General features: G+C 37.5%; 2 protein-coding genes across 6 annotated transcripts in view; one reads left to right on the top strand and one right to left on the bottom strand.

The window, feature by feature from the left end:
- The window catches only part of Hr39 (nuclear hormone receptor FTZ-F1 beta), a 42039-nt gene extending 33752 nt beyond the window's left edge, over positions 1-8287 (top strand). Inside the window, exons 6-8 of the mRNA XM_076420147.1 lie at positions 325-1205; positions 2335-2616; positions 2996-8287. Of these exons, the coding sequence (XP_076276262.1) occupies positions 325-1205; positions 2335-2601 (1148 nt within the window). The 3' untranslated portion in view covers positions 2602-2616; positions 2996-8287. The remainder of the gene's footprint in view (positions 1-324; positions 1206-2334; positions 2617-2995) is intronic.
- Positions 8288-11051: 2764 nt separating this feature from the next.
- Positions 11052-27071, bottom strand: part of LOC143207082 (uncharacterized) — a 30586-nt gene continuing 14566 nt past the window's right edge. The window contains exons 3-9 of one of the 5 annotated variants that reach the window (XM_076420134.1): positions 22751-23392; positions 19252-20351; positions 19107-19177; positions 17268-17436; positions 16946-17191; positions 15861-16806; positions 15423-15625 (exon numbers count right to left, since the gene is read on the bottom strand). In XM_076420134.1, coding sequence (XP_076276249.1) covers positions 15573-15625; positions 15861-16806; positions 16946-17191; positions 17268-17436; positions 19107-19177; positions 19252-20351; positions 22751-23392 — 3227 coding nt within the window. In that variant the 3' untranslated portion in view covers positions 15423-15572. Of the gene's footprint in view, positions 16807-16945; positions 17192-17267; positions 17437-19106; positions 19178-19251; positions 20352-22750; positions 23393-27071 lie in introns of all 5 variants that reach the window. The other 4 variants (XM_076420135.1, XM_076420133.1, XM_076420131.1 and 1 more) reach the window with 4 other exon arrangements.

Below are 27071 nucleotides of genomic sequence, written 5' to 3'. Positions count from 1 at the left end.
ATATGAAAAGATTTGACTTACACTGATTATAATCTTCTGAGTCCATCAAATATTACTTGAAATACAGCAAAAACCTGTTTGATGCTTGCAAGGTGGATGATTGCTTTCGTATTGAATACAATACTGAATAGCTTTAGTGACTGAAGAGCTTTAGTGGTGAGTTGAGTGTTGAATGATAACTGTAACATATTGAATTTAGTACTGAATGAGCTTTAGTGTTGAAAGATATATCGTTAAAGAGTAACACCTTGTAAGCACGTAACAGGCTTGTAGTTCCAACGAAGAGCTCGTAAAGATGTTATTGACACGCATTGATTTCCACAGGTATGAAACTCGAAGCAATTAGAGAGGATCGAACGAGAGGGGGAAGAAGCACTTATCAATGTACCTACACTCTGCCAGCGAATTTGGTTGGTAGTCCTGCCGGCGGCATGACCGGCGACAAACTAGGTGCTGGCGGGAACTGTAGTCCGGCTCCAGCTGGTAGCGAACATCATTATTCTGTTAGGCATCATTCAAATCATTCGCATAAGATGCAAGTAGTGCCGCAGCTTCTGCAGGATATCATGGACGTGGAGCACTTGTGGCACTACAACGACAACGATCGAATGTCTGGTGTACAGCCAGGTGGTGGTGGGAGTGTTTCCAGAAACAACGATGCTATGCTGTTAGGAGGTGTGGGATCTGGAACGGGGAACGATGCTGGGTCAGGAGTAGAGTGCTCTTCGAATGGGACCGCGGGGAATGGGAATTTAAATAACAGAAGAGATGGCAGATCGTGTCCCAATATTTCTAGTGTCGGCAACGACCAACGGGCACCACCTGTCAACAGTAATTCTCAGTTAGGGAACAACACGAACGGCAATCCGACTCAGCATCCCGATTTCCTCTCGAATCTTTGCAATATCGCGGACCACCGACTCTACAAGATAGTGAAGTGGTGTAAAAGTCTGCCGTTGTTCAAGAACATCTCGATCGACGACCAGATTTGCCTGTTGATCAACTCCTGGTGCGAGCTGCTGCTCTTCTCGTGCTGCTTTCGCAGCATGAGCACGCCCGGTGAAATTAGAGTGTCTCTCGGCAAGTCGATTACATTGGAACAAGCGAGGCAACTCGGCTTGGCGACCTGTATCGAGAGGATGCTCGCATTTACCAATAATCTGAGAAGACTCAGAGTGGATCAGTACGAATACGTTGCGATGAAGGTAGTTGATAAATGAATGCATGCAGAGTGGTGCGCGGTAAATTGGATCAGTGTTGTTCACGTGAACTGTAAGTATTTCCAAACAATGGAAAAGGAAGAACTTACAGTATCCTCAGAGACACGAAGGTGGCCTTCAGTTTTTTAAATGGAATGCTATATGTTTTTTTACGTCATATAACAGCGCGGGTGAAGACGAATTCACTCATATGTAACGCAATCACTTCCAAGGTCATACAAGGTCAGAAACAAGAGAAAAATGTTGGTCCAATTTACCGCGAACAATTTGCACATCGATGGACGATGAAAAGATTGAATTACGAGGCAACGGACACATATCTTGAGATAATATACAGGGTGTCCCAAAATTCCTTCAACAGCCGGAAATGGGAGGTTCCTGAGATCATTTGAAGCAACATTTTCCTTTGCAAAAATGTTATCCGCGGCTTTGTTTAGGAGTTATTAACGAAAAACACTGTTGGCCAATAGACAGTTGGCGCGCCGAGCCGACTGTGCCAACTCGCGTCTAGGTCGCGCTCTGATTGGTCAGTGTTTTTCGTTAATAACTTCTAAACAAAGCCGTGGATAACATTTAAGCAAAGGAAAATGTTTCTACAAATGATCTCAGGAACCTCCCATTTCCGGCTGTTGAAGGAATTTTGGGACACCCTGTAGCTCTGTCGTTAATGTTCGATCGTTGTACCCCTCAATAGTTTCTGTTGTTACAATATTCTTTCCGTAACTGTCGTATATTAGAGTCTGCCGAGCGACAGTTCTAGAGGAGGTAATTTTTTGTAGTGTGCCAAACGTAGAGCAGGATAGCGATTGAAAGAGGACTCGTTACAGCTTAGACTTTTAAATTCAAGAATTAAATTTCTTAGTTTTTGTTAGGATTAGGGTTGGGGAGATGTTTTTTACAGTTACGGAGAGAATACTGTACTAGCATTGTTCTATAACAGGTGGTAAGAGCTAACGATGCAAGTCTAATGACGCAATGAATCATTGAGAGAGGTACTTTATATTCTAACCAGTAAGCACAGCATTCGTTGCAGATCCAATCTTTTCAGATTCCATCAATAAATATGCAACTAGTGCTATTAATTGAATAAATGGTGTGCATTACTGTCCATTAGGTGATAGTGCTATTAACCTCCGACACGAGTGAATTAAAGGAACCAGAGAAAGTGAGGGCGTCTCAGGAGAAGGCTCTTCAGGCGTTGCAACAGTACACTATAGCAAGGTACCCTGAGATGCCTGCTAAGTTCGGCGAATTGTTGCTGAGAATTCCAGACTTACAAAGGACGTGTCAGGCAGGGAAGGAATTGTTAAGCGCGAAACGTGCGGAAGGAGAAGGCAGCTCGTTCAACTTGTTGATGGAATTGTTGAGAGGAGATCATTGAATCTTCACCATAGCCGTAAGTTATTAACACTTTAACAGTTGGGGCGTTAAGAACCGATTCCGTAATTAGTAGGAACTGCGGATCTGTATGCATGTGTAGCAAAATTGAGTAGACGAAATTCAAAATTGCTGGAAAATTTAAAAAATTATATAAGATATTAATATATCATTTCTCCACTATTATAATCATGAAGGGAAGAAATAACATTCAATTTAATTTCTATTTCTTGCAATCGATGCAGACAATTTTTATTTTGCATAAAGATCCGCAGTGTACTAATTAAACTTCACCGGTTCAACATGACTGTGTTGTGCCAAAATGACCTGGTATTCATCAAAAGAATTTGATCGAATTATTTTGTTACTAAAACTTTAAATTTGGTTTTCCTTTTCAGATTCCACGCTTATAGGGGCCATAAGCTTAGGGAATCGGATACGTTAGATAACCAAGAAACGGACAGAATTAGAAAAAAACAATCCATAAACCTTACAGTCCATGATACATTAGTGGTGGGTGAAGGGACTACATTCTTATAGAACTAATTAGAAAGGCGAACTGCTTGACGCGTCAAGCGAGAACGAGGAACGATGTTTTTTCTTTTATTTCGTTCTTTATTATTATAATAATTATATATATATATATATAAATATATATTTTTTTTTTAATTAAAATGCTTCCACGTGTGGTCGTCGCGCTACGCGGCTCCACCAACGAAACACGAATTTCGAAGCGGCCTATGGTATGCTCGAAATGTCCAACATGCACATATATACCTGTGCAAAAGAGACTGAAAGTATAATCGAAGGAGAGATACAGAGCATTTAATTTTACGATAGTAGCAATGTACAGAGATTGGCGGATTGACAGAGAGGTAGGGAGGGAATGAGTGCGAAAAAGAGAGAACTCGAGCAAAAGAGAGAATGAATGCGAACTGAGTGAGAGTGCGAGAGAAAGTCGAGAGGTATCACATGGCATAAAAATGCTAAATTTTATTAGATAGGTTCGGTCGGGCTCGACCAATGAACGACGAATAACAGAGTTTTACCCTTAACGATTATTCTAATGATAAAACAACCAGTATTTTGTATTGTTCTGCGCTTACTTAAGAATGAGACACGGAACGATGTCTTGTATCCCGGTAATGAAGTGTACTTAAAAACATGAGTCGACCAATTGTTTACTTATAGTGCAGTTAATCATGTAATAATTACTAGTTATTAACGTGTAGCCTACCGTATTGTTCACGGGACATTACGATTTTTTTTATCTATCACGCAAATACATCTCTGTCTCTCTCTCTCTTTTTTTTTATTCTCCGTAAATAATGTTCTAACGCTGCTCCAACGACGAATGGAAGATTTTTCGTTGACGTTGACGGCAACGGGCGCGTTGTCTGTTGTTTTGAATCGCACGGGAACACTCGCTACGGTTTCCTGTTTTTTTTTTGTAAATAAATTTTATCTTCTGGAACATTGATTTTTTCGAATCGAGCGCCGATCGGGGAGACACTATCGGATATGTAATTTCTGTCGAGACGATAATTGTTTGTTGTAAAATTGTATTAGATTGGTGCACAAATAATTGCGATTCTCTCGTCTGTTTAAACTTCAGCGATTTTTCTGAAGCGACGTTTTATCCAATTGCTTTAGTACATCAATGAAAAGTTAATAGCTCCATCTTTGCGTTCTGCCTTTTGTCGTAACTGAAGATCGACAAATTATTACGGGAGTTCAGATTAGGATACAAGTTCGGTTAGGGGACTATTAACTCCTTGCCTTACGATGTAAAACTTTTTTTGTAATTCTTAATTTCCTAAAAAAGGAGAAACTTTATATCGATTGTACGCTTATATGTTCCCCAATAGCTGTACATTAAAGGAAATGAATAGCATACATATTTATTAGACTCTGTTCAGACTCTTCATCACGAGTCTGACACGATATTGTAAGGCAAGGGGTTAATAAGCATATAGCTCAACACTGGTTTGAAAAATTGCGTGACTGAGATACAAGTATCGAAGATGAAGAGGTTCGTTAACGTCCTGCAATTGATGATGATGAAATAAAGATTATAAGCATCCGGAGGATTAGCTGAAATTGGCGATTAAATTGAAAAATGTTATAGCTTTAAAATTTCAGAACTAGAACGCACAGACTGCAATTATTTTTGTGCCAACCTAATACAATTACTCTGTCGTTCGGAGACTAAGATCGTTTATTCTTTGTCATGTTGAAATTGAAATGTTGAAACCGGTGATCGACGATCTTCTTTATTTTGTTAAATGCTTAAGACGGCACACAGGCGCGAAACACCTGTTGCCTCTGTAATGGTGCAATTTCTGAATTCGAGATTGAATGTGTAGAAGCCATTCGAATAATCATTGGTAGAAAGGAGCTGGAGTCTCCCGTTTAGAAATAAGAATACTCACCTTCGTCATTGGTACTTCAATGAGACCGTCGTATCAACGCATCGTTCTTCTTGTTAAAGCAATGATCAAGTCTCTTTCGGCTCGTTGGTGAAAACGTTACAACACGCGGTACATGATCTGTCGACTGGGGATCTTTATGCAGTATACCAATCCTCTTCGTCAGTTGCAAGAGACAAGAATTCAGTAGCTTTATTTCTTCTCTTGACGGTTTTAGCAAATTGAAAACTAAAGTCTTCTGAAGCTTTTACTATCTTGTGTCTAAAATTCGCAGTCTATAGAATTGTCTTCCCGTATTTCTATCAGGTTTCTTCGTATCAAAATTCCATTCGTTTCATTGTGTGCTGGGGTGTTCATCAAATTAAAGGGATTTGGTGGTAAAATAGAATTCGTTGCTTTCCTAAATAAATTTTACTTCAATTGTTGTTTTTTTCATACGGAACTTTCTTGTTGATTGCGTGTAGTGGAACACCCTGTGCAAACTTGAATATTTTTAAAGTTCTGTTCGCGTCAAATCCAGTTTCTATTCTCGTGTCCAAGAAACAGCAGTTTTAAAAGTCGAAGAAATACGGAGCAAACGTTGAGAAAGAGAGTGTAAGACACGAACAGAATTCATGCGAGACGTTCAGTTAGAAAGGTAGCTTCGATAATTGAGCTTATTTCAACTTGTAGCCTGCGAGAATCCCCGAGAAGAATTTTGTTTTGATACTGCCATTGTAATCATCTTCAGGTACGAGACAAAGATTGTCATAATTATACTGCGGATGTTATGCATTTATGATTGGAATGAATTAGGTGATAGAAAAATTAGACGCAACATCGGAAGAGTATAATAGTACTGGTATATTATTTACAAGCTTCTAAAATAATCAAGGGAAATAATTCTTTTTACCTCCCATTTCTTGTAACCGATGCAGACAATGTTTATTTTGCATAAAGATCCGCATTCTAGCGAATAATACTATTATACCGAGCAGGAGGCGAAAGGGAAATTTTTGTACGAACGATCTGTGGTGAAATTCTTCTGTCGATAGAAGTATTACTAGCACGGCAATTAGCCGAGCATTAGGAAAAACGAAATGAGAAACTGAAACATTTGTGCCTTCAATAAAATTTAGTATTTTAATCCTTTCACAAAGAATAAAAAAAGCAACTCTTTTTATCAAATTTGTGATGGAACGTAGAGAAGCAAAGAGGTCTAAATAAAATGGATAAGAAATGATAAATAGAAATATTGTAAATATTTTATATAGAGTTAACGATCGACAGTCTGATTAAGATTAATTATCGACGAGGACCTTTACGAGCGGTTGTCGAGTCTTCGATAAAGCTTCGACTATTCGTGACAGTGTTATCTTTCGTTGAGGAATAGGGTTTCAATTGAAACTTTTCAATGACTCGGTGGAAACTGACCAATCTGAATTAATAGACAGCGATCCTCGCAAATCTGACCCACAGACAATATTTCGAACACTTGCATAACAATTACGTTCAATTAACCCATTCAATCGATTAAATCTTTTCTCGCTTCCCAGTTCACTCAAGCTGGAAACACGTCTGCTATCACGCGATAAAATCAAACCGATTTTACATTTTATTAAATTTATTATTTTTCTAACTTTATGGGAAAAGTGTATTGTATCGAATGAGTCATTGAAAATAGAATATAAGCTTTTAAAAGAATGAGTGGCAGGGAACGTGTTGATCTATTATTGAGGGTATCAGTAACTCCTCGAATCAGAAAACCAATTCCGAACTGTGAAATTCGTTTTTGCCAGAACGGGGAGCTTTATGGATCTTTATGCATTCACAGCAAAATTGAGTAGATGAGATATAAAATTGTCGGAAAATTTAAAAAATTGAAGATGTCGACATATGATTTCTCCTCTTAAGGAAAGAAACAACATTCAATTTAATTTCTATTTCTTGCAATCGATGCAGACAATTTTTATTTTGCATAAAGATCCGCAGATCAATTTTCCATAAACGTGGCTGGTTTATTTGAATTTTTCGAAGCAGATCATATATTGATAAACTTTCAACGATGGCACTCAGGCATTATTCGACTGAATTAATTATTAGCCGCGTAAGTCGAGGACTTACTGTATACACATATCAATGTATCTGTTAAAGTTAGATCAAGCCGATCGATTCTTACTTTTATCACTAGCGACAAAAAGTTGAATGGGTTAAATGAAAATTGAACGACAGCGACTCACAACTGAAATAGCGACGGAGACAAGATCTAGCCAGTATTTACAACAGAAAGGATTCTAAGGGCGAGCTTCAATCTTCATTTTTAATTGGTGCCGTGAATTAGTTTCTGATACAGCTTTTCATATGGCTAACCGCATATTGATCAACGACGTGAAAGAAGAATGGAACGGCACCGATTAAAACTGAGGGAAACGCGAAGTGAATAATACTGTAAATAAACAAGAAATACAGAATAATATTTTGTTGCGACGAGCGTATAAAGAGTATGGGTAAAGAAAAATTGGGGAAGATCGAATGTGCGAGACTGTGAATAATACGTAGTATCGTTTTAAACGGGAGAGCACGAAATAAATTTATAAAAATATTAATTATACATCTTGTTAAAACGTAATTAATTTACAATTCGATTAAGGAGACAAATAATATTTATAAACTATTTGTAACTCGATCAGCATAAACTGTCTTCCGTTTGATAGAATAAGGTAATCGATCGTATAACAGAGGAAATCATTTATCGATATTTGTTTGCTAATCATGACAATATTTGGACGATCAACTGTGAAATCGGTGTAATTTTCTAATACAGGCTCTTTTCTAATATGCGGAGGTGGTGCGATGGTGAATTCTGGACACAAAAATAAGAAGAACAACTCGCATAACTATATGTTTATATAAACATAAGTGGTTAGGTGAAGGTGTAATAAGGTTTTTCGTATTTCAACAACAGTTTGCTGTTATGAACACAATCGGTTATTGGTTTACTGTTTATCTGTAGATTTCGCGAAGATTATAAAATACATACATTGCTTGTATCAGGTACAGAGACCATATTGAAAAAAAAGTGATTACTTTAACTATTCCCTTTGAAAATGGACAGACATTTTCCAAGTATTTGTGCCTAGAATTTATCTCCACAATGTTTTCCTTGTATTAGGAAACCCCTCCATAATAATTGGAGAGCTCAGCCAAGATATTATTGATGTAGCTCATCAAAATAGCTTCAGCTATGAAAATTCATAAACTATAATAATAATGATAAAAGAATTCCAGTTGAAGTAGTGAATTCAATAACGATGGGCAATGTGTAATGACTCGGTGTTAGTTTTCAAGTGTTTTGAACCGAGATTTGAAAAAAATTTTTTTAAGTTTTACATCGAAACGATTATTAATAGAAACTGTGGATCCGTGAATACATCGTAGATCATGGCGGAATAGCTTAATTTATCTCCCCGAAAATACTGTTCTGTAAGTGTCTGTACGATTGTTACATTAGATTGTTTTCTAAGAGACGGGTGATCTACGAAATTGTTATTTTTATAAGTACTCGATCGTGAAGTCGATTGATCGATAGAAAGACAGGTTGCGCGAGTGTAATCACAAGAACATTTCATATTCCCGATACAGACAGATGGCTATTTAAACGCTATTAGAGGGTAGTTTTATACATACATGATCATTAAGAAATAAAGAAATTTTTACAAAATATCTTGTTCCGCCCTTTTAATACTTTCCACAAATTTTTACTTATTAGTAGCCAAATAATGCCTGCAATAATGTTCTTTAAGAAAGGATTTCAGATCAATGCGAACATCTAAATACAGTCAAGCCTTAATTGATCTAAGAAAAACCATCGGGCCCGTGCTGTTTCTTAGATCCTGTGGTTCTACTATTTCGTTGTGACAGACATTTATACAGTTAGACAGGGCAGGTCGCACTAATATTAGTGCCACCGACGAGTATACCTCGTCTGTGTTAGTGCGACGCAGGCAGAATCCAGGACCGAGCTCCTTCCATCTGCCCGGCAGCTCCTAGGCATTTTCTCTCTGCCCTCCCTTAGTCCCAATGTTTACGTTTGACGTCCCCATTGTCCCCATTGGACAGAATTGGACTCTGATCCAATCGGTTGAGTATTGGTTTCTACGTCACTGCCGTTCCTGCAAGGACCTTCTTCTTATCTCACCACAATGCACGTCTAATATTGTAATATTGTTGGTGAAAAATAAAGAATATCAGTTACTACAGTTAATGTGTTCTTTTTTCCCTCATCCTGCACATGAATACTTGATAGTAGAGATAGATTAAAGGTTGGCGCACACTAGACAGCACCGCTCCGCACTGCGACTGCACGCCGACCGCCCGCTTCCGCTGTTTTGACTTTCTTCTATTTAGTTTCAATGGAAGTGCGCACACCTAACTTCGTAGCGGTACGGAGGCGTGCTGGCGCTGTGACGTTGCTGTTAGGTGTGCGCACTCCCATTCAAACTAATAGAAGAAAGTCAAAACTGCGGAAGCGGGCGGTCGGCGTGCAGTCGCGGTGCAGAGCGGTGCGGTCTAGTGTGCGCCAACCTTAATAACTTCGAAAATTTGAATGGAGAAACTTTTTTCAAATTGGACAAAAATTAAGTTTTGCATTAGCAGAATATTCGTTTTCTATAAATTTTCGGCCACCTTCTTTGATATTCTCCTAATACAAGTCACTTTTCGAGATTTTCGAAAACTTTCGAACGTCTGACTTGACGTTGAGTTGTACTACTGAATTTCGAATACCTCCTTCGATGTCATGTTCTCCTAATACAAATTAAATTTTCGATACATTCGAAATTTTTCGCCCATTTTCGACCGTCTGACTTGTCGTTGAGTTGTACTACTGAATTTTGAATACCTTCTTCGATGTCATATTCTCCTAATAAGTTGTACTACTAAATTTCGAATACCTCCTTCGGCATCATGTTCTCCTAATACAAAACTCAATTTTCGAGGTTATCGGAAAATTTTCGAAAAATCGAACTTTGTATTAGGAGAACATAATGCCGAAGGAGGTATTCGAAATTCAGTAGTACAACTCACCGACAAGTCAGACGGTCGAAAATGTCGACAATTGAATTTGTATTAGGAGAACATAACATCGAAGGACGTATTCAAAATTCAGTAGTGCAACTCAACGACAAGTCAGACGGCCGCAAATTGGCGAGTTTCCGAAAATCTCGATAATTGAATTTGTATTAGGAGAACATGATGTCGTAGGAGGTATTCGAAATTCAGTAGTACAAGTCAACAACAAGTCTGACGATCGAAAATTGGCGAGAATTTGCGAAAATCTCGCAAATATTGATAAAGTATTAGGAGAAAATGATGTCGAAGGAGGTATTCGAAATTCATTAGTACAAGTCAACGACGGGACGGATGACCATTACTTTTTATACACCCTGTACATGTACAAAACTCATGTATATTACATTCTAAACATTTATAACACGAATGTTCACTAACTTGGAGAAACTCGGCACACCGTCAGACTTCTAGTGTGCCACGTCCAGTGCTTCAGCCACTAATAATAAATAATTGATGAAACCAATAATGTGTAACATACATTTTATGAATTGATTTTTATACTTGCTGTAATAATGTTGTACGAGAAATAATGTATCGATAACTATAATCAATAATGCGGATCTTTCTGAAAAATAAAAATTGTCTGAATAATATCAACAGATAATGGTAATTTGCCACTTGGCCACTTGATTAATTTTTCTCTATTGTTCTCGATCTCATATTCTCTCTGGCACCGACGAGATGTATCTGTAACAATTCATGATAAAAAAGATATACATATACATACGAGCAAGGTTCGGCACAGCAGAAGGCTGTGTCGGAGTCAAAAAATACGAGCAATGTGAAGTTACGGCAATAATTAATTACTTGACATATTTACAACGAAGATATATTTACAAGAAAGTTTGAGCGAAAAGTTCAGTGCGTCATGAGATATTTCAGTTTAAAGATATAAACAAATTACCCTGTATATACGATGGCACCTGTTAGGAAAGCCTAACTCAGGCGTGCGCTCGGCCATCCCCATTTGGACCACGCATGGCACCTGTTAGGAATGCCAAGGACTGAGAGCAACGCTGTATGAAAAAATAAATCAGAAGAAGGTAATGGAGAGCGGAAATGTCCAATGTAATAAACATATTTACAAAGGAGTAAACCAATTATCATTTTCTCGGGTGACAGATGGTAATATCAATGACACATACAACGATAAATACAAAGTCAACTTTGTGCTTTACTAAACAATATGTAACATCGTTACATGGTATAAAGGATATACAACAGCCCATTATGAAATATACAATATATCACGTTGTTTGAGTTGTATAAAAATATATACAGCACTCTTTCGATAAACATTGAAGTATAAGACTACAAATAAGCTAGCGTAAATGAGGCACAGATTATCACATGATTGTAGTTTGGTGCGTTTCGACTGAATGAGCGAACAAGAAGGCAGATAGCGGCGGACCGTTCATTTTGGGACCCGGGGCTAACACTGTTTGGAGGTCTATCCAATCAACCCAAATTAACTGAAGCACAACAAATTTCTGTATAATTTATTTTTTCTTAAGTTCTTACTTCAAATCGTTTTTATTTATTTTTTTTTTATCGCGAAGGGGGCCCTGGGCTACAGCCCATCTCTACAATTGTTTGCAGTATGCTTCCAATCCTAGCAAACACAATAATACCGTATATTTCTTGATGTTCGCTCATGATACAACGGACATCTTTGACTTCTCTCGCGTTTGTGTATTATACGTCTAAATTACACAGACATCAATAAATACATATATAAAAAAAACACGAATATTTTCATTGTCATTTGCATTAAGATATGTTTACTGTTGAGATCAACACGTACGACTTCCAAACGTTAACGTTAAGTATAATTATTTCGTATAAAAATTATCTGCACCCTAGTGCACCCTAACATCTTACATCATAACATATACACGTGGCAGTATCAAAATGTTTCTACTTTAAATGTCCAACAGAATTACGGGTGGACATTGATTTTCCGATATAATAGATTACATTATTTCCGCAATAACAAACAGACAAACTTACTTCGGTAAATAATTTATCAGATGATCATACTAGATAAACGTTTCTAAGTATCGCAGAAAATGATCGGACATAAATATTTATGACATCACAAAATAATATAATCGTTCTCAGTCAGATATTAATATTGCTTCGATAAATAATTTATCAAATAATCATACTAAACAAACTATTCTAAGTATCGCAGAGACAGATCGGAAATAAACATTTATCATATGAAAAAATAAATGAATCGCTTTCAAGTCGCAGATATTATCATAAATAATGTTGTTCTTATCTATTTACAACCAGTTTGTAATACGTCGTGATTAAAGTTTTCAAATCCAGGTACATTGCGTGCCAAATCCTTCAATTCGATACAGTCGATTTGAATTTAACTTGCATTACCATATAAAATTGTTGTGTAGCCTACTCCAATGATAAAAAACAGCATATACAAACGCTCACAAAAGTAATCGTAGACATGGATGGATCTATTCATCCTTAAGTTTATGAATTTTTACTAATAGCTTTATATGTATAATACACTGCAGTATTTTTAACAAACTTCACGAATTTTCATGGGGGATGTTTGCTGAACAAGTATCTTTGCTATTCAATTTATACAGGGCGAGACACCTAAGACTTGCACCGAAAATACCTCCGTTGTTTCTAATAACTAGACAGCGGATTTTATGCATTTATGGCAAAACTGAGTAGGTGTAATTTAAAACAGTGAAAATATTAAAACAATTTAAAAATACTGTTATGTTATTTTTAACCGATTAAACATATTACGAGAGAAAACAAATTTCTATTTCACTCCAGATTGTTGAAATTCACGTAGAAAAATTTTATTTTGCATAAAGATCAGCTGTCTACTAATAACACAAGAAAATGTTTCAGGCAGCAAATGTTCGGTTCAGTGAGGCAATTGTTTTCTGAACAATAACACCTTCGGAGGTCATTTGAAAGTCAACATATTATCCCTGGTTGAATTTGTTTTTTCATTAGCTGTAATGTATCACTAACCTCAAAATACGCCGTTCCATTAAAAAAAAAGACGATGACAAAGTCAAATTAATTAAACAATTTAAAATGTTCAAAAATGAATTAAACGTTTTCTTGTATTACTGTAAACAACGGAGATATTTTTGGTGTAAATCTTAGGTGCCTCACCCTGTATAATACCACGCGATAGTTACCTTAGAAGAAAAGAAGAAAGGGCAACTTTAGCATTTAGGAACACAAGGTGGGAATTCGCGAAATCGGACTGAACCTCGACAGTTCCCATAGGGTTGTATTCAAGTTTACTAATTATAAGCATGGGAAAAATAAGATAGCAGGACCAAAGGAACTATTCCTGCCAGAAGGTAAGTTGTAAAAATTGCGAGTAATACATTAAACAGATGTCAAGAAATTGTAAAGAAGTGCGCGAGCTGTATGTTTCCTTTTGGACGGTTCAACGCATTTTTAAACGGAATCCCAACATTAAAAGACAGAAATTGATGTCTGCACCTACACTTTTCTAGAACGCCACAAAACGATCAGACTAGAATACACTCGTGAAAACATGAATAGAAATTGAGATCGTGTAAGTAGACATTAATAAAAGTGTGAGCTGGCATTAAAATCAATGTTCTTCGTTTAATGTTGCTTCATTTATTGTCATTCAAATATTAATAATAATTTACCAAAAATTCGACGCTTGTCTCGCGCGTAGTCTCGTCCTAATAATACCCCCTCCTACTTTCTCCGCAGTATAAATAGATACATTATTGCACTGAACGCGCGTGCGCGAGAAAACCGTCCAATATTCGATACATAGTCGTCAGATTAATATTTGTCTCTCACTCTACTACACTCTACAATCATTTCTATTATAAAACCGGGGGAACTGACTCGAATTGAGGGGAAGAGTTACCCTCTCTCTACCAGTACCAGATTAGTCACGCGACAATGTGACATACGCACGACAAAGACGAAGCGCGTCACGTGATCGGGCCGTGGAGGAATAGTGTCGTAGAAGAGGAAGATAGAGTGGGGAGACAAGTCTTAATCTGTCGTCTCTACAATGGTCCAATATCCCACTACCGGTGCATATTTTGCAAACGTAATTTTGGTAGAGGAACACTTATAGTGTGTATGTTATAACAATTTATCTGATAAATATTGTCCAGAAGAACCTGAAACACCCTTTATAAATGCTTAAAATTCTTGAAAACTTTAGTGGTGCTGCAGTTATGCTCCACAGTGTATTGTATACTAGTCGTTTAGCAGACGTCGGCGAAAAGTGCTCGTTTCGACCGATTTTCAAGGGTCACGCCCCCTTTTCCCGGCCATGCGTCTCACTCTCCGTGACGGTCAAGATCTGTTAAATTATCTGTTCAATCTGTTACTTAAGATCTGTTTTCCAACTTTATCTTCCGAATTTATTTTCTATGTTTATTTTCCAAAATTATCATGCGATATAGTGGAATAAGCCTACTTGGTAATGTGGTAACCTATTGATACGGGTGTCGCGGAAGAACTAGAACCGTCACGGGGAGCGAGACGCGCGGCCGGGAAAGGGGGTATAGTCGTCGAGAATCGACCGAAACGAGCATTCCTTGCCGACCTCTGGTCTATGGCTATGGTCGGAGTGGGCTCCAATGTCGGACGATTCGGTCCGAAAAGAGTCCGATACGTCGGACTTCGGAGCCACTCTGACCTTAGCCTACTGCTTATCAAAATGTCAAATTGATGTTAAACAGTGTAATAGACATTTGCAATTAGAGCAGCTAATCTCTTTACCCAAGTACCCATTAAACACCCGGGTAGAGCAAAAATACCCGGGGCCCGGATATCTCATGAGACACCCCAGTCCTCCCCGTGGCTCGCAAGAAGTCCTCGAGACGGCGCGGCACAGGGGCAAAGGGGTCTTCGCTTGCGGCCAATGGTTAGGCCGTGACGTCACATACTTTAGCTAATATTCGGCTAGAACAGAAAGTGCCAGTGGAATGACCCAATCGGACAGCTTGCCGCCGCATTCCTTTCTGCCAGGAGACTTCTTCCGATTACTCGAGTAATTTTTGTGTACCCGTATGAAGAAACTGTGGGCGTAACACTTGCCAAAACGAATCGTCGAAATTGAGCGAATTTAAATGAGATATTGCACACTCTCAAGAAAGTTTCTTCAATTTTGGCATTTTTTTCGGGCACAGCTGTACATGAAGGCCCCAGTGTTTTTGTTGGCATCGTCCGTCGCAATAAAAAACCATTTCGCAACCAAGACACTTGAATTTAGGTCCCAAGGTCCCGCAATTGGAGCAAACTAAATTATGTAAGCTGTTAGGGCTACGATTCACCTTGCCCAAGTGCGGTGTCTCGCAGTTTCTAAATTCGTGTTCAACACTAGGCTTAGTCATTTGACCAGGTAAAATTCTTCGTGTTGTGGAAGATTTAATAGCTGTCAGTTGCAACCGATTATCGCTGGTAGAACCTGGTTGCATAAAGTCGTTGGTTCTGGTGAGAAGATTCAATCGATCAAACAAATAATTTTGCATCCGGTGATACTTTGTACTATTCTGATGAATATTCTCGGAAAAGGCGGAATCGTGTGTAAATTGATTATTCACATTTAAAACCTCTGTTTTACTGGAGCTTCCAGCACACGGCGTGTCTGAATGTACAACGTTTGTCATCGTTGAGTTTGACAAGTCAGTCTTTCTTACATTGCACGCTAGGTCACTTTGCTTACCTATGGAAGCTGCTGCAACAATTGCGGCAGCAGCTGCCGCCGCTACTACGTCAGGAATCATTCTGTTCCGGGAGAGTTGATTGGTTTGGGCATATCCAGGCAGAATTGGTCCAGATAGAGCTTGTTGCGATGAAGGCAACGATGTAGGTGGTAAATAAAGCGATGGTAGACCTTGTACACCAACATTGTTTCCGTTGATGTTCCCGTTCACGTTCCCGTTCACGTTCCCGGTCATGTTCCCGGTCATGTTCCCGTTCATGTTCCCGTTCATGTTCCCGTTCATGTTCCCGTTCATGTTTCCTGTCATGTTTCCGATCGCGTTCCCGGTCGTGTTTCCGGTCGTGTTTCCGGTCGTGTTCCTGGTCATGTTCCCGGTCATGTTCCCATTGATGTTCCCATTGATGTTCCCATTGACGTTTCGATTGATGTTTCGATTGACGTTCCCGTTCGTGTTCGCGTTCATGTTCCCGTTCATGTTCCCGTTCATGTTCCCGGTCATGTTCCCGGTCATGTTCCCGGTCATGTTCCCGGTCATGTTCCCGATCATGTTCCCGGTCATATTTCCGTTCATATTAGTGTTCATGTTCCCGGTAATATTTCCGTTCATATTAGCGTTCATGTTCCCGGTCATATTTCCGTTGATATTAGCGTTCCTGTTCCCGGTCATATTTCCGTTCATATTAGCGTTCATGTTCCCTCGAAGGCGATCAGGAGGTAAAGCAGATGATTGTTGTAGATTGTTTGTTGTAGGTGACGAATACTTCAGTACAGGTTCTGGTAGAGGAGGGTAACGTTTATCTGGCTGTTGCATTGGTCGAAGGCCTTCTTGCATGGGGAAATGATACCCTGGCAACGATGGTGGATGTAGTCGAGGATCATATGGATAGGGACCATAAGAACACATTGCTGGATGATAGTTGAGAGGCGCACTGTTGTAGGGATCCATCTAGAAGTTCAAGAAATTACTGACGATATTAATCTGTTTCACAATGTGCGATTCGAAATTCGAACTTTCAGCTATATTGACATAGTGTATAACGTAACACTAAACTGTTCATAATTATGTACAGCTTTTTTCTACTTACAGGATAGGTGTTTGGGTAATATTGATTCATTGATATAGGTGGATACATGGCAGGTCGATATAGTGGTGGTGGAACCATTGGAACTGGTTGTGTAAGCGCCACAGATGCAACATGTTGCATCAACTGTTGCTGCCGCTGTTGTTGGTGATGATAGTACTGCCACGGCTCAGCACCATACTGAACGTTCGTGTTCATATCACTAGATACATTAGGAGCAACTGTCTTCTGGATTTTCGATATAGATACCTGTAAAATTCCTATCGGTTATAAAAATATATAAGAAACAAATTAAAATTTTACCAAGTATTAAAAGTATTCTTACACGGGGAGGATTTTCAATTGGTCCATTAAGCGGAAGAGTACCCACATTCTTAGACATTCGAGCTACCCAGTTACCAAGCGTTGGAAATTGTTCAGTAATGGTGTAATTGTTGATGTTTTCTTGAGCAGCATCACCGGACGGCTTTTCTTTCTTGCACTTTTGTTGTAGTCTATTAATCGCATAAAAAATATTAATTATACATATAAGTAAATATAATGCTAAAGAAAAAATTTTTCTTTTTAAATCCAATTTTCGAAATTTCAAACTTTCGAATTTTTTCTTTATCATGACCTTGTATTTCATTTGCATGTAGTTATAGAGCATGGAAAGACATTCAACGATATAGAAATATATATATATATATTTATGATGTACTATGTAAGTACTATGTAATTAGTAATTACAATGTAATATAATAATAACAATGTCCGATCGAGCTGAAATGTTGCACATATCATTTATTCACCAGGTGTCACAATTTAGGGCGACGCGATCAATAAAATTTTGTAAATAATATATGTATACATATACCAAATAACATATAGATATGTCCTCATTGTTTGTTTTTATCTAGGACTGGAATCATGGCAACAGTCAACACATTCTTTTTAAAACATGCTCTATAAACAGTATACAACTCATGTAATTTTGATTGCTTTTTAAAGAATTGCTTTTAAAACAGAATAACTTTTTTATAATTGTAACAAACGACCTGATTTTTTATAATCAATTAGAAGCACTGGTTTATGAAATCATATGCAAAAAAAATCTTCCAAAAAATTATAATTTACAAAGTTACATGCAAAAATAAAAAAGTCATTTTTTTAACTTTTTTATTAGGGCCCTTAAAGAAAATTTAAAATATATGTTTTGAAGATATTGATATATGACGTCGTTTATCTGTTCCTAGAACTATTGTATACATATACATTCGGGGAACCATATCTTCGGGTGTCGATATGTGACGTCATGATACAGAAATGAATACTGTTCCGAGAACCATTGTTTTAAACATTCCAGGCACCATCTCTGCCGGTTCTATTACATTAAACTCTGCGATATCTTAGGTTTACAAACAGAGATAGAGCGGCGGCCCTTTGAATCCGCATGACGACAATGCCTCACGTTTTGGTATAACATGTACCGGCAAGCTCCAGACCATCATCAGTCTAAACCTAACTTCTGAAGAGAGAGCATCTACATAAATATCGTTTAAAAAGATATCTGCCTGTTTTCTTTATTACAAAATTACCTTGCTTCCCAAAAACCAACAGAAGATCTATCTTAGTTATACACATACTGAAAATTTCGTCAGAATCGGTTAACATACACACGAGCTGCAAGCGATTAAAAATGTTGAAAATCCTAGTTTTACACGATTTTTGATCAGTTTCTGCTTAAAATCCACAAAATCGTACATCTTTCGATGCGTGTCGTTTTTTTCCTGCGTCAACCGATTTTTTTCAGCATGTGTATAACTAAAATAGATCTACAAAACCCATATTTTAAATTTCTTTAAGGGCCCTAATAAAAAAGTTTAAAAAATGCGTTTTTTATTTTTGCATGTAACTTTGTAAATTATAATTTTTTGGAGAATCATTTTTGCATATGATTTCATAAACCAGTATTTCTAATTGATTATAAAAAATCAGGTCGTTTGTTACAATTATAAAAAAGTTATTCTGTTTTAATGTGCGTTCGAATACTTTCGTGAGCCACTGTATGTTCATTAGAGATATGATGAATAGAGACATCGAAACGAAAAATCAGGGTTATTCGAAATTGAAAATCTAGAAAAGTTCCTAATTAAAAAAAGGACCTATCAATTTTCTCTCTTACATGATAGTTTCCTGTCTCGGAGGAGCCTTTATGAACTGTATTTGGATTGATTGATTGGAGCTTGAGGTGACCTGTTTAAGAAAAAAAAAAATTAATATTCAGACGTATAATTTACATTCGAAAAGAGATATTTCAATGTTCGTACCTGTTGCACGTTCTGGTTAACTTCGCTAACTTTTGCGCGTCTCTCTTTCTGACTAGGTTCGTAACAATTGGTTTGCAAAACTTGCTTGCTACTGGTAGACTTAAATATGTCACCAGCGGAAACGGTAGCAGCCACTTCGGGTACGCTTATCACCGAGCTGATAACTGGTCCAGAATCAGGAAAGTGAATGGAATTTATTTTCTCCTCTTCGTGGATGACCAATCGGCCTGGAGAGAGCTCATCTTCGTCCACCTCATGCTTCTCTTCATCCTTCTTTTCCGGATGACTATCTTCGAAGAGTTGAACTATGTTGTTGTCGGAATGGTTCAAATATTTTTCGTCTAGCTGAAAATCATCCGCTTCTATGTTTAAACTGTTCTCCGTTATTTGCCTACATTCTTCCGAGTCAGTCGGCGTCGTTTTTACAGGAATATCTCCGATAGAATCTGCAGAGACTGTCTGATCCATTAATTCCTGGGTCACGGGCCAAATTTTACTCTCGGAGATCTCGAACTTTCCGTCCTGAGTCGATGTAATGGCCAAGCAAACTCTGGGCAAGATGGGAGGACTGTTCCTGACCTCTTCGGGTGGTATATTCTCGTAAGTAGTAGAAGATCGCGGAGACAGTTCCGGAGGTTCGGGAGACGTCGACATTGGAGGTTTATTTTCCACAGATTCATTCTTGTTTTTATTCGAGCCAGCGGAAAGGTATTCGGCTTTCGATGAATATTCAGGGTCCTCGTCTTTATCCGGAGATGGACATGCCGTGGATAGTTTGACGTACAATTTAGACAGATTCTCGATCTGTTTATCGTACCGATTCATTACTTGTTTCAGTCTAGTGTTTTGCTGCGAGTAAGGATCGACAGCCAACAATATCGCCAGATTCTCCTTCTTGGTTCTTAATTCACGGATCTTCTGCTTTAGTCTATTGCGGCGATACACCACTTTGCAGTTGTTGTTACTCAGAGGTGCCGAATTCGTCTCCTTTTCGTGAAGCAAGTTATTCTTGCCTGTCCTTGTATTGTCCTTGATGATCTGGTAGTTCGATTCGTGGTTGGTTTCTGGTGCGACGAGGGAATCATCGCAACTTTCTGTCTCTATAAAATATAAGAAAGAAACGGTTTAATAGCAGAAGATCGAAAGTAACATTTTACAGTGGCCAGAAGAAAAAAAGTTTAATGATATAGTACTTAGATTCGTCTGATCTAATGTAATGCAAGCCCGCAACGCTATACGACACGTGGATAAAAGCAAGGTTAACCCTATACAGCCGCGCTGTGATGACATTCATAACTGCATACAGTAGCAATACTACATACAGGGCCCGCTCTAGGGGGGGGGGGGGGGGGGCAACCCGGACATTTGTACGGGGCGCGAAAATTTAGGGGCGCCATTTTGGCTGTAACTGTGAGAAAAACATTGATTTGTTAAATACCCAATTAATAGAACATTTGCTTTTATTAAAATAAATGCTTTTATTAACACATTACCGACCGGTGATTAATGCATAATTTTGAAAAATCTATGTTACATGGCTAAACATTTTTTAATGGAACCTTCACTAGCAACAGCAATTTTCGTTGTGAACTAACTAGTCATCCTCAATAACGTCATCTAACAATTTCATTTAAGATTGCAATGTAAAAGAAAATTTCTATGCTTTCTTTTGGTACAGCACAACTATTTCAAAGCCTATTAATAGGCTTCTGGTAGGTAAAGTGTTAAAATTTAAATAAAATGATTTGATTTTTATTGAAGATAAAAAATACCTTTATTTAAAAAATATATATTCTTAAGGGGCGGCAATTTGTCTTTTTGTTCGGGGCGATATAACCACTAGTGCGGCGCTGCTACATACATATTTCTATTGGGGTGGCAAGAAAGTAATTTCAGTATTTTAAGGGTGAAATAAAACCCCACTTTTTGTTCGATTGCATTCGAATGGACGAAAGTTGATTGCTTGAATAAAAAAATTTGGTTTCATTTCACCTCAAAATACCAAAATTACTTGCTTGCCAACCCAATATTTAGATTAGGATACAGGAAACCAATAGAAGAAATCAAAGTAAAAATAATTCACACATTTACAAATTTCTCGTCTGAGAATAAATATTTCTTTCCTCCAGAGTTTCGTTTGAACAATTAGTGTTGCTGATGGCATCACAAAATGTTTAGTGTCAAGAAATATATTTTGCACACATTTGTCGATATTTCTCTTCATTCTTGTGTCAAAGAATTACTAACAAACTACAAAATACAACAGTACTAACAAATAATTATTTTGGAAAGTAATAAAACAAATAGGATACTACAAGACATAATAAACAGCAACGGTGGTCCCACAAAGTATTAAAACTAACAAAATGTTTGAACATAAAAAAAGTTGTAATCACAAAACCGTGGAATTAAACTAACTTTTGTCAACCCAGTTTTTCATTTGTTTCGTCGTCTTAGTTAGTTTTCATTCTTTTGTAAGATGATGATATTTATAGAATTGTTACTTTAAAATAAAATTTCAGTTTGTAAAAATTGTGGTATCGTATGTATGTATTACATCTTAAACTTTCTTTTGTCCGTTTCTATACATAATTAGAAGTCTATTATAGCCATTATTGAAAATGTTGGGTACATTATACAAAATTACAATTGACGTGCACACATCCATATCCAAAAAAATAGAAACAGTAAATGTGAACAGCCACAGAAAACTAAACTTGCACATTTAATTTTTAAAGTACATAAATTGAAAAATATCCTTGGCAATTGATACACTTTACATGCTTTTCTCGCTTTAACCATTGATTAAATATATCCCCTAAAACTAATAACGTGATATTAAACTATATCAGCTTATTCAGAAAAGTCTACAGAACATTAATATGCAAATGAGAATGTACTACTATTACTGTTAAAGCTGAGTTGTAAACAACATTGTTCTACTATTACTCTGTCTTTGAAATTGAAAAGTATTTTTATAAATTATACAGGGTGCGGCGCAAATTAGTCCCCACGATTTTTCAGCCCCTACGGGTGGTCGGACAGAAAAGTGTTTCGTACCAAAGTTAATCAGTATTTAACCGACAAGATTGAAATTTTTTAAATAAAAAAAAAATCGATTTTCAACAAAAAAAATCAAGGTCGTTGTCATATCTTTTAATGGAACTGAGTACATCACGAAAAAGAACAATATTTTTTATATTTGAATTCGAACATAAAATTACAACAAGTGTGATAAAAACGATTCTGACGTGTGTAAATAGCTTGAAGCACAGATCAAAATGGAATTTCAAATTAACATTTTAAACAAACGATTAACATTGTAACGAACGACCATTCATCAACGATTAAAACTTTTAATGAACCCATCGATCGGTAAAATCAATGACGAAGCTTGACGATTAATTAACCGAGCACTGATCAAGAATCGATCAAGTTAAAAATTTTAATCGGTTGATACGTTGATACCCACTACATACTGCCAAACGATAACGCTTACCCGTACGAACAACTTTCTTCAATCTCAACGGAGGAACTACCAGTTTGTCACAGCATTTGTTCTTGCTATCGGTAGTTGAAACTACGCCTGTACACGTGTCGGTGCACTGATCTCGCGGGCCGTTGTTATCGGTCGAGCCGCAAAACTTACTCAGAAAATCTTTGAGGGAGCTCTTCAAGTCATTCTCCCTGCCCTGGCTCGAATCCGCCTCGTGCGATTTTTTTCTTCTCTTGTTTTCCTTGGCGCAATCTTTCTCCTGCTTGCAGTCGTCGTTACTTCTCTTCTTCGTCCCGCGGAAATTTGACGCATTCGAAATCTGCGTGACGACCTTGGGAGCCGAGGCGCCTCTCAACGGTGTCTCGATGCTCGCATCCTTCTGTTTGCAAATCGACTCCTCAGATGTTGCGCTGCCCGATTTTGCCGACTCCACTTCGATAACGTCCAGGGTGGCAGGCTTCGACAGAACCAATAGGGGCGGGCCGTTTTTGCGAAACGTTCGCGTTGGCAATGGAGCAGGACGAATCGGCAAAGAATGATTCGGCTGCACCGGGATCAGGTACGGTCCACGGTCCCGCAGAGCGGTTGCCAAGCTTCCGGCGCTGAGTGCTTTGCTTGAGCTGTCTGCTATCATAATTTGAGGCTCTAAAATGAATCATTAAACGGCAACATGTACTAAATCCCGGACAAAAAGATGGCGCACGTACTTTGCGAAGCACGAGAAAAAACCAGCTTGAAGGGAACGGGGAAAAAAGCCCGACCATTCGGATTGTCTTTGCGTTCTTCTTGCCCCGTTCCCCTCCCGCTAGTTTTCTCTCGTGCTCTGGACAGTACACGTGCTGTCGTTAGGTACCACCCCTTAAATATTGTCCCACCTGTAGTCGAATAGACTGTATAGAATTGGAACGAAAGTTTGTAGGGTGGATTTTAAGTTATTATAAAATTCAAAGATAAAATCAAGATATTTATTCATAGGTTTATTCAATAACATGATAAATTACCTCATAAATGGTAAAACGGAATGGAAAACATGTTATTGGATAAATCTATAAATAAATATCTCAATTTTATCTTTAAATTTTTATTTAAAAACTTTACGAACTCAGCGGCGGATCTAGGAAGGGGTTTTTGGACTGCAGCCCAGAGCCCCGTTCAATCAAAGGGCCCCCTTCGCGGCCAAACAAATGGAAACAATTTAAATTATCAACTTAGGAAACAATAAATTATACAAAAATTGTTGGTACTATACAGTTAATTTGGGCTCATATACAAAAATACGAACGAATAAAAATAAATAATGTTTTAAACAAATTCTTAAGCACAATAGTTGCTCTATACTGTACACTATGAACTGTGAGGCTACGATACTGAAGAGTCAACTATCCGGACGAAGTGCAAAATTGCTGTGTCTGTGTCTATTCTACGTGCGCTGTCTAAATAAAAATAATCTTCCACGTTACTATGCTATTTATCGCGATAATTAGTTCAAAAGTTCGCGCTTATTACAGGTTTGTCTATAAATCAAGGAAACATGGAGGAAAAAGGTCAGCGAAATAATAGCAGGCTTATACTTTCGTTCAGATTTCGTACACTAATGTTCTGATCTTCGAGTCGTATAGATTTAGCGTTGCGGTACACTTGAAAAGGAGGTGATTCTAAATAAAAAATACGACGAAAGTGTAGAATACAATTTTTTCGTATATGGCTTTGTTTTCGTGAAAATCGAGTTTGAAAATTCAACGAACATGCGAGCAAGTGAGCAGGGACGAGCTAATTTTATTCGGAACAAGGTAAAAAATGATCATTTGAAATAAAGAATTATTTGAAATACTGTATTATTTCTATTTTACAAATAACATGAAAAATTGACTTTCATTTGGCGTTTAGATCAAATAATTTTTTATTTTTCAATTCCATTGTTCAAACGAAATAATAAATAATTTCACCTCAAGAAGAAGTTATTGAAGTGACTAAATTAATTATTAAATTTACATATGCTAATGGTTTAACTAAAGTCGTGAACAAGAGAAGAAGCAGAAATTGATTGAATTAAAACTCGCTCGAGCAGCCGTAAATGCACTTGCTGTTTCAAAATGTGTGTCACTGGGCGATTGGGAGACAGGCTGCGCAGGTGACTGCAGGTAAGGGATGTACGGTTAGGTCAACAACCTGCACAGCTGGTGTTGGATAGTAGGTATACAACAACGTAAGACCTAAAGGATGTGCGGTCACGTCAACGATCCCGACTACTTTTACTTTATCTGCGCGGTCGAAATTTTCTGAAGATACTGAATCATTTTGATCTAATCCCAATACAATAATTTCGAAGGACCCTGTCCTTCTTCCGCTGATCTTCCGCAAGATTTTTCTGAAAGTTTAAAGAGGGTATTATGCATATGGAAAATGCACGCTGTAACACGCTTAGGAAAACGACGGGCGGTCAGACGAAAAACAGGACACGAGAAGGACCGTTGTATGTAGACTACAATTTATGGCAATCACATGTTTCGGTTATCCTGCAGCTTGACACGCAGTCGATGGGTAACTGTTCAAAAACATCGTCTGTCCTTCTTTTAGAAAGTTTCTGAAGAAGTACAATGCCACTCGGACCCAACATTTCTACCTCTTCGACCTCTTGTTGGGTGCAAACTGAAACATGTGATTGCCATAATTTGTGCAGTCTACAGCGGACCCTCTCGGAATCTGTGTTTCGCCTGACCATCCCGACTTTTCCGTAAGCGTTTATAGCAAGCATGTTCGACATGCGTAATACCCTCCCTAAACTCTTCAGAAAAATCTTGCGGAAGATCCTTGAAAATCCTTGTAAAGTCCTTGAAAATTATTGTACGTTACAGTAGAATCTCGATTATCTCAACTAATAAGTTGTACTATTTAATAATAACTGTTACAAATTTCCTTCATCAATAACTGTTATGAGCGATAGAAATAAATTTCTCGTATCAATGACTGTTACGAGCGATCGAAATGAATTTCCCTCGACCTTAACATTTACCAACACGAGAAAAAATTTTCGGTTACTTATAATTAGACTGCGGATCTTTATGCAAAATAAAAATTGTCTGCATCGATTGCAAGAAATAGAAACCAAACCGAATGTTATTTCTTCCCTTAATGATTTTAACAGAGGTGAAATCATATATTGACATCTTGAATTTTTTAAGAATTTTCAATTTCATCTTCTCAATTTTGCTATAAATGCATGAAGATCCACAGTCTACCTTATTTATAACCAATACGATTTTAGTCGATGAAATACTTGTTAGTCCATGACTTTTCTTTTTGATTATAACTAGACTGCGGATTTTATGCATTTATAACAAAAACTGGTGCATAGAATTTAAAGCAGTGGACATATTTAAAAAAATTTAAAAGCATCATCGTATTAGTTTCAGCTTAATAAAATAATTAAAACAAGAAAGATATTATTATTTAGCTTCTGTGTCTTGGAATCGACACGAAAAATTTTTATTTTGCATAGAGATCCGCAGTCTATTTAGTTATAACAGTTAGGGTCCCTGTTTAAGATTGTTACCGACTCTATGTACACAGGATGAATCATCCGAGACAAACCACCTGAATAAGGGTATAAAAACATTTATTTTTTTCAGAGATGGGGATTGCAAGCAACCCTTTGTCATTTCATTAATAAAGCTGAGAATATCCCATTACGTAAGCATTCACGGTGAATTTATATTTTCCATCGTTTTTTACATTTCTGACCTTAACCCGTTGCCGTACTTTGACGAGCCAGACTCGTGATGAAGATTTTTAACAAAGTCTACCAAATATGAATGTTACACGTTTCATTTTAGATGAAATAAAATTCGATTCGTTCGTAATCAATATTTATGCATTAAAATAAATGTAGTATTGATATATGACGTCATTTATCTGTTCCTAGAACTATTGTATACATATACATTCGAGGAACCATATCTTCGGGTGTCGATATGTGACGTCATGATACAGAAATGAATACTGTTCAGAGAACCATTGTTTTGAACATTCCAGGGACCAACTCTGCCGGTCGTATTACATTAATCTCTGCGATATCTTAGGTTTATAAACAAAGATAGAGCGGCGGCCCTTTGAATCCGCATGACGACAATGACTCACGTTTTTGGTATAAATGTACCGGCAAGCTCCGGACCATCTTCAGTCTAAATCTAACTTCTGAAGAGAGAGCATCTACATAAATATCGTTTAAAAGATATCTGCCTGTTTTCTTTATTACCTTGCTTCCCAAAAACCAACATGTAGCCATACAAAAAAAATATATGTACATTTTCTTTTCCCTTCTACG

Source organism: Lasioglossum baleicum, chromosome 3, assembly GCF_051020765.1.
Source record: "Lasioglossum baleicum chromosome 3, iyLasBale1, whole genome shotgun sequence".
Taxonomy (NCBI): domain Eukaryota; kingdom Metazoa; phylum Arthropoda; class Insecta; order Hymenoptera; family Halictidae; genus Lasioglossum; species Lasioglossum baleicum.
This window is presented reverse-complemented; position numbering and strand designations above follow the sequence as displayed.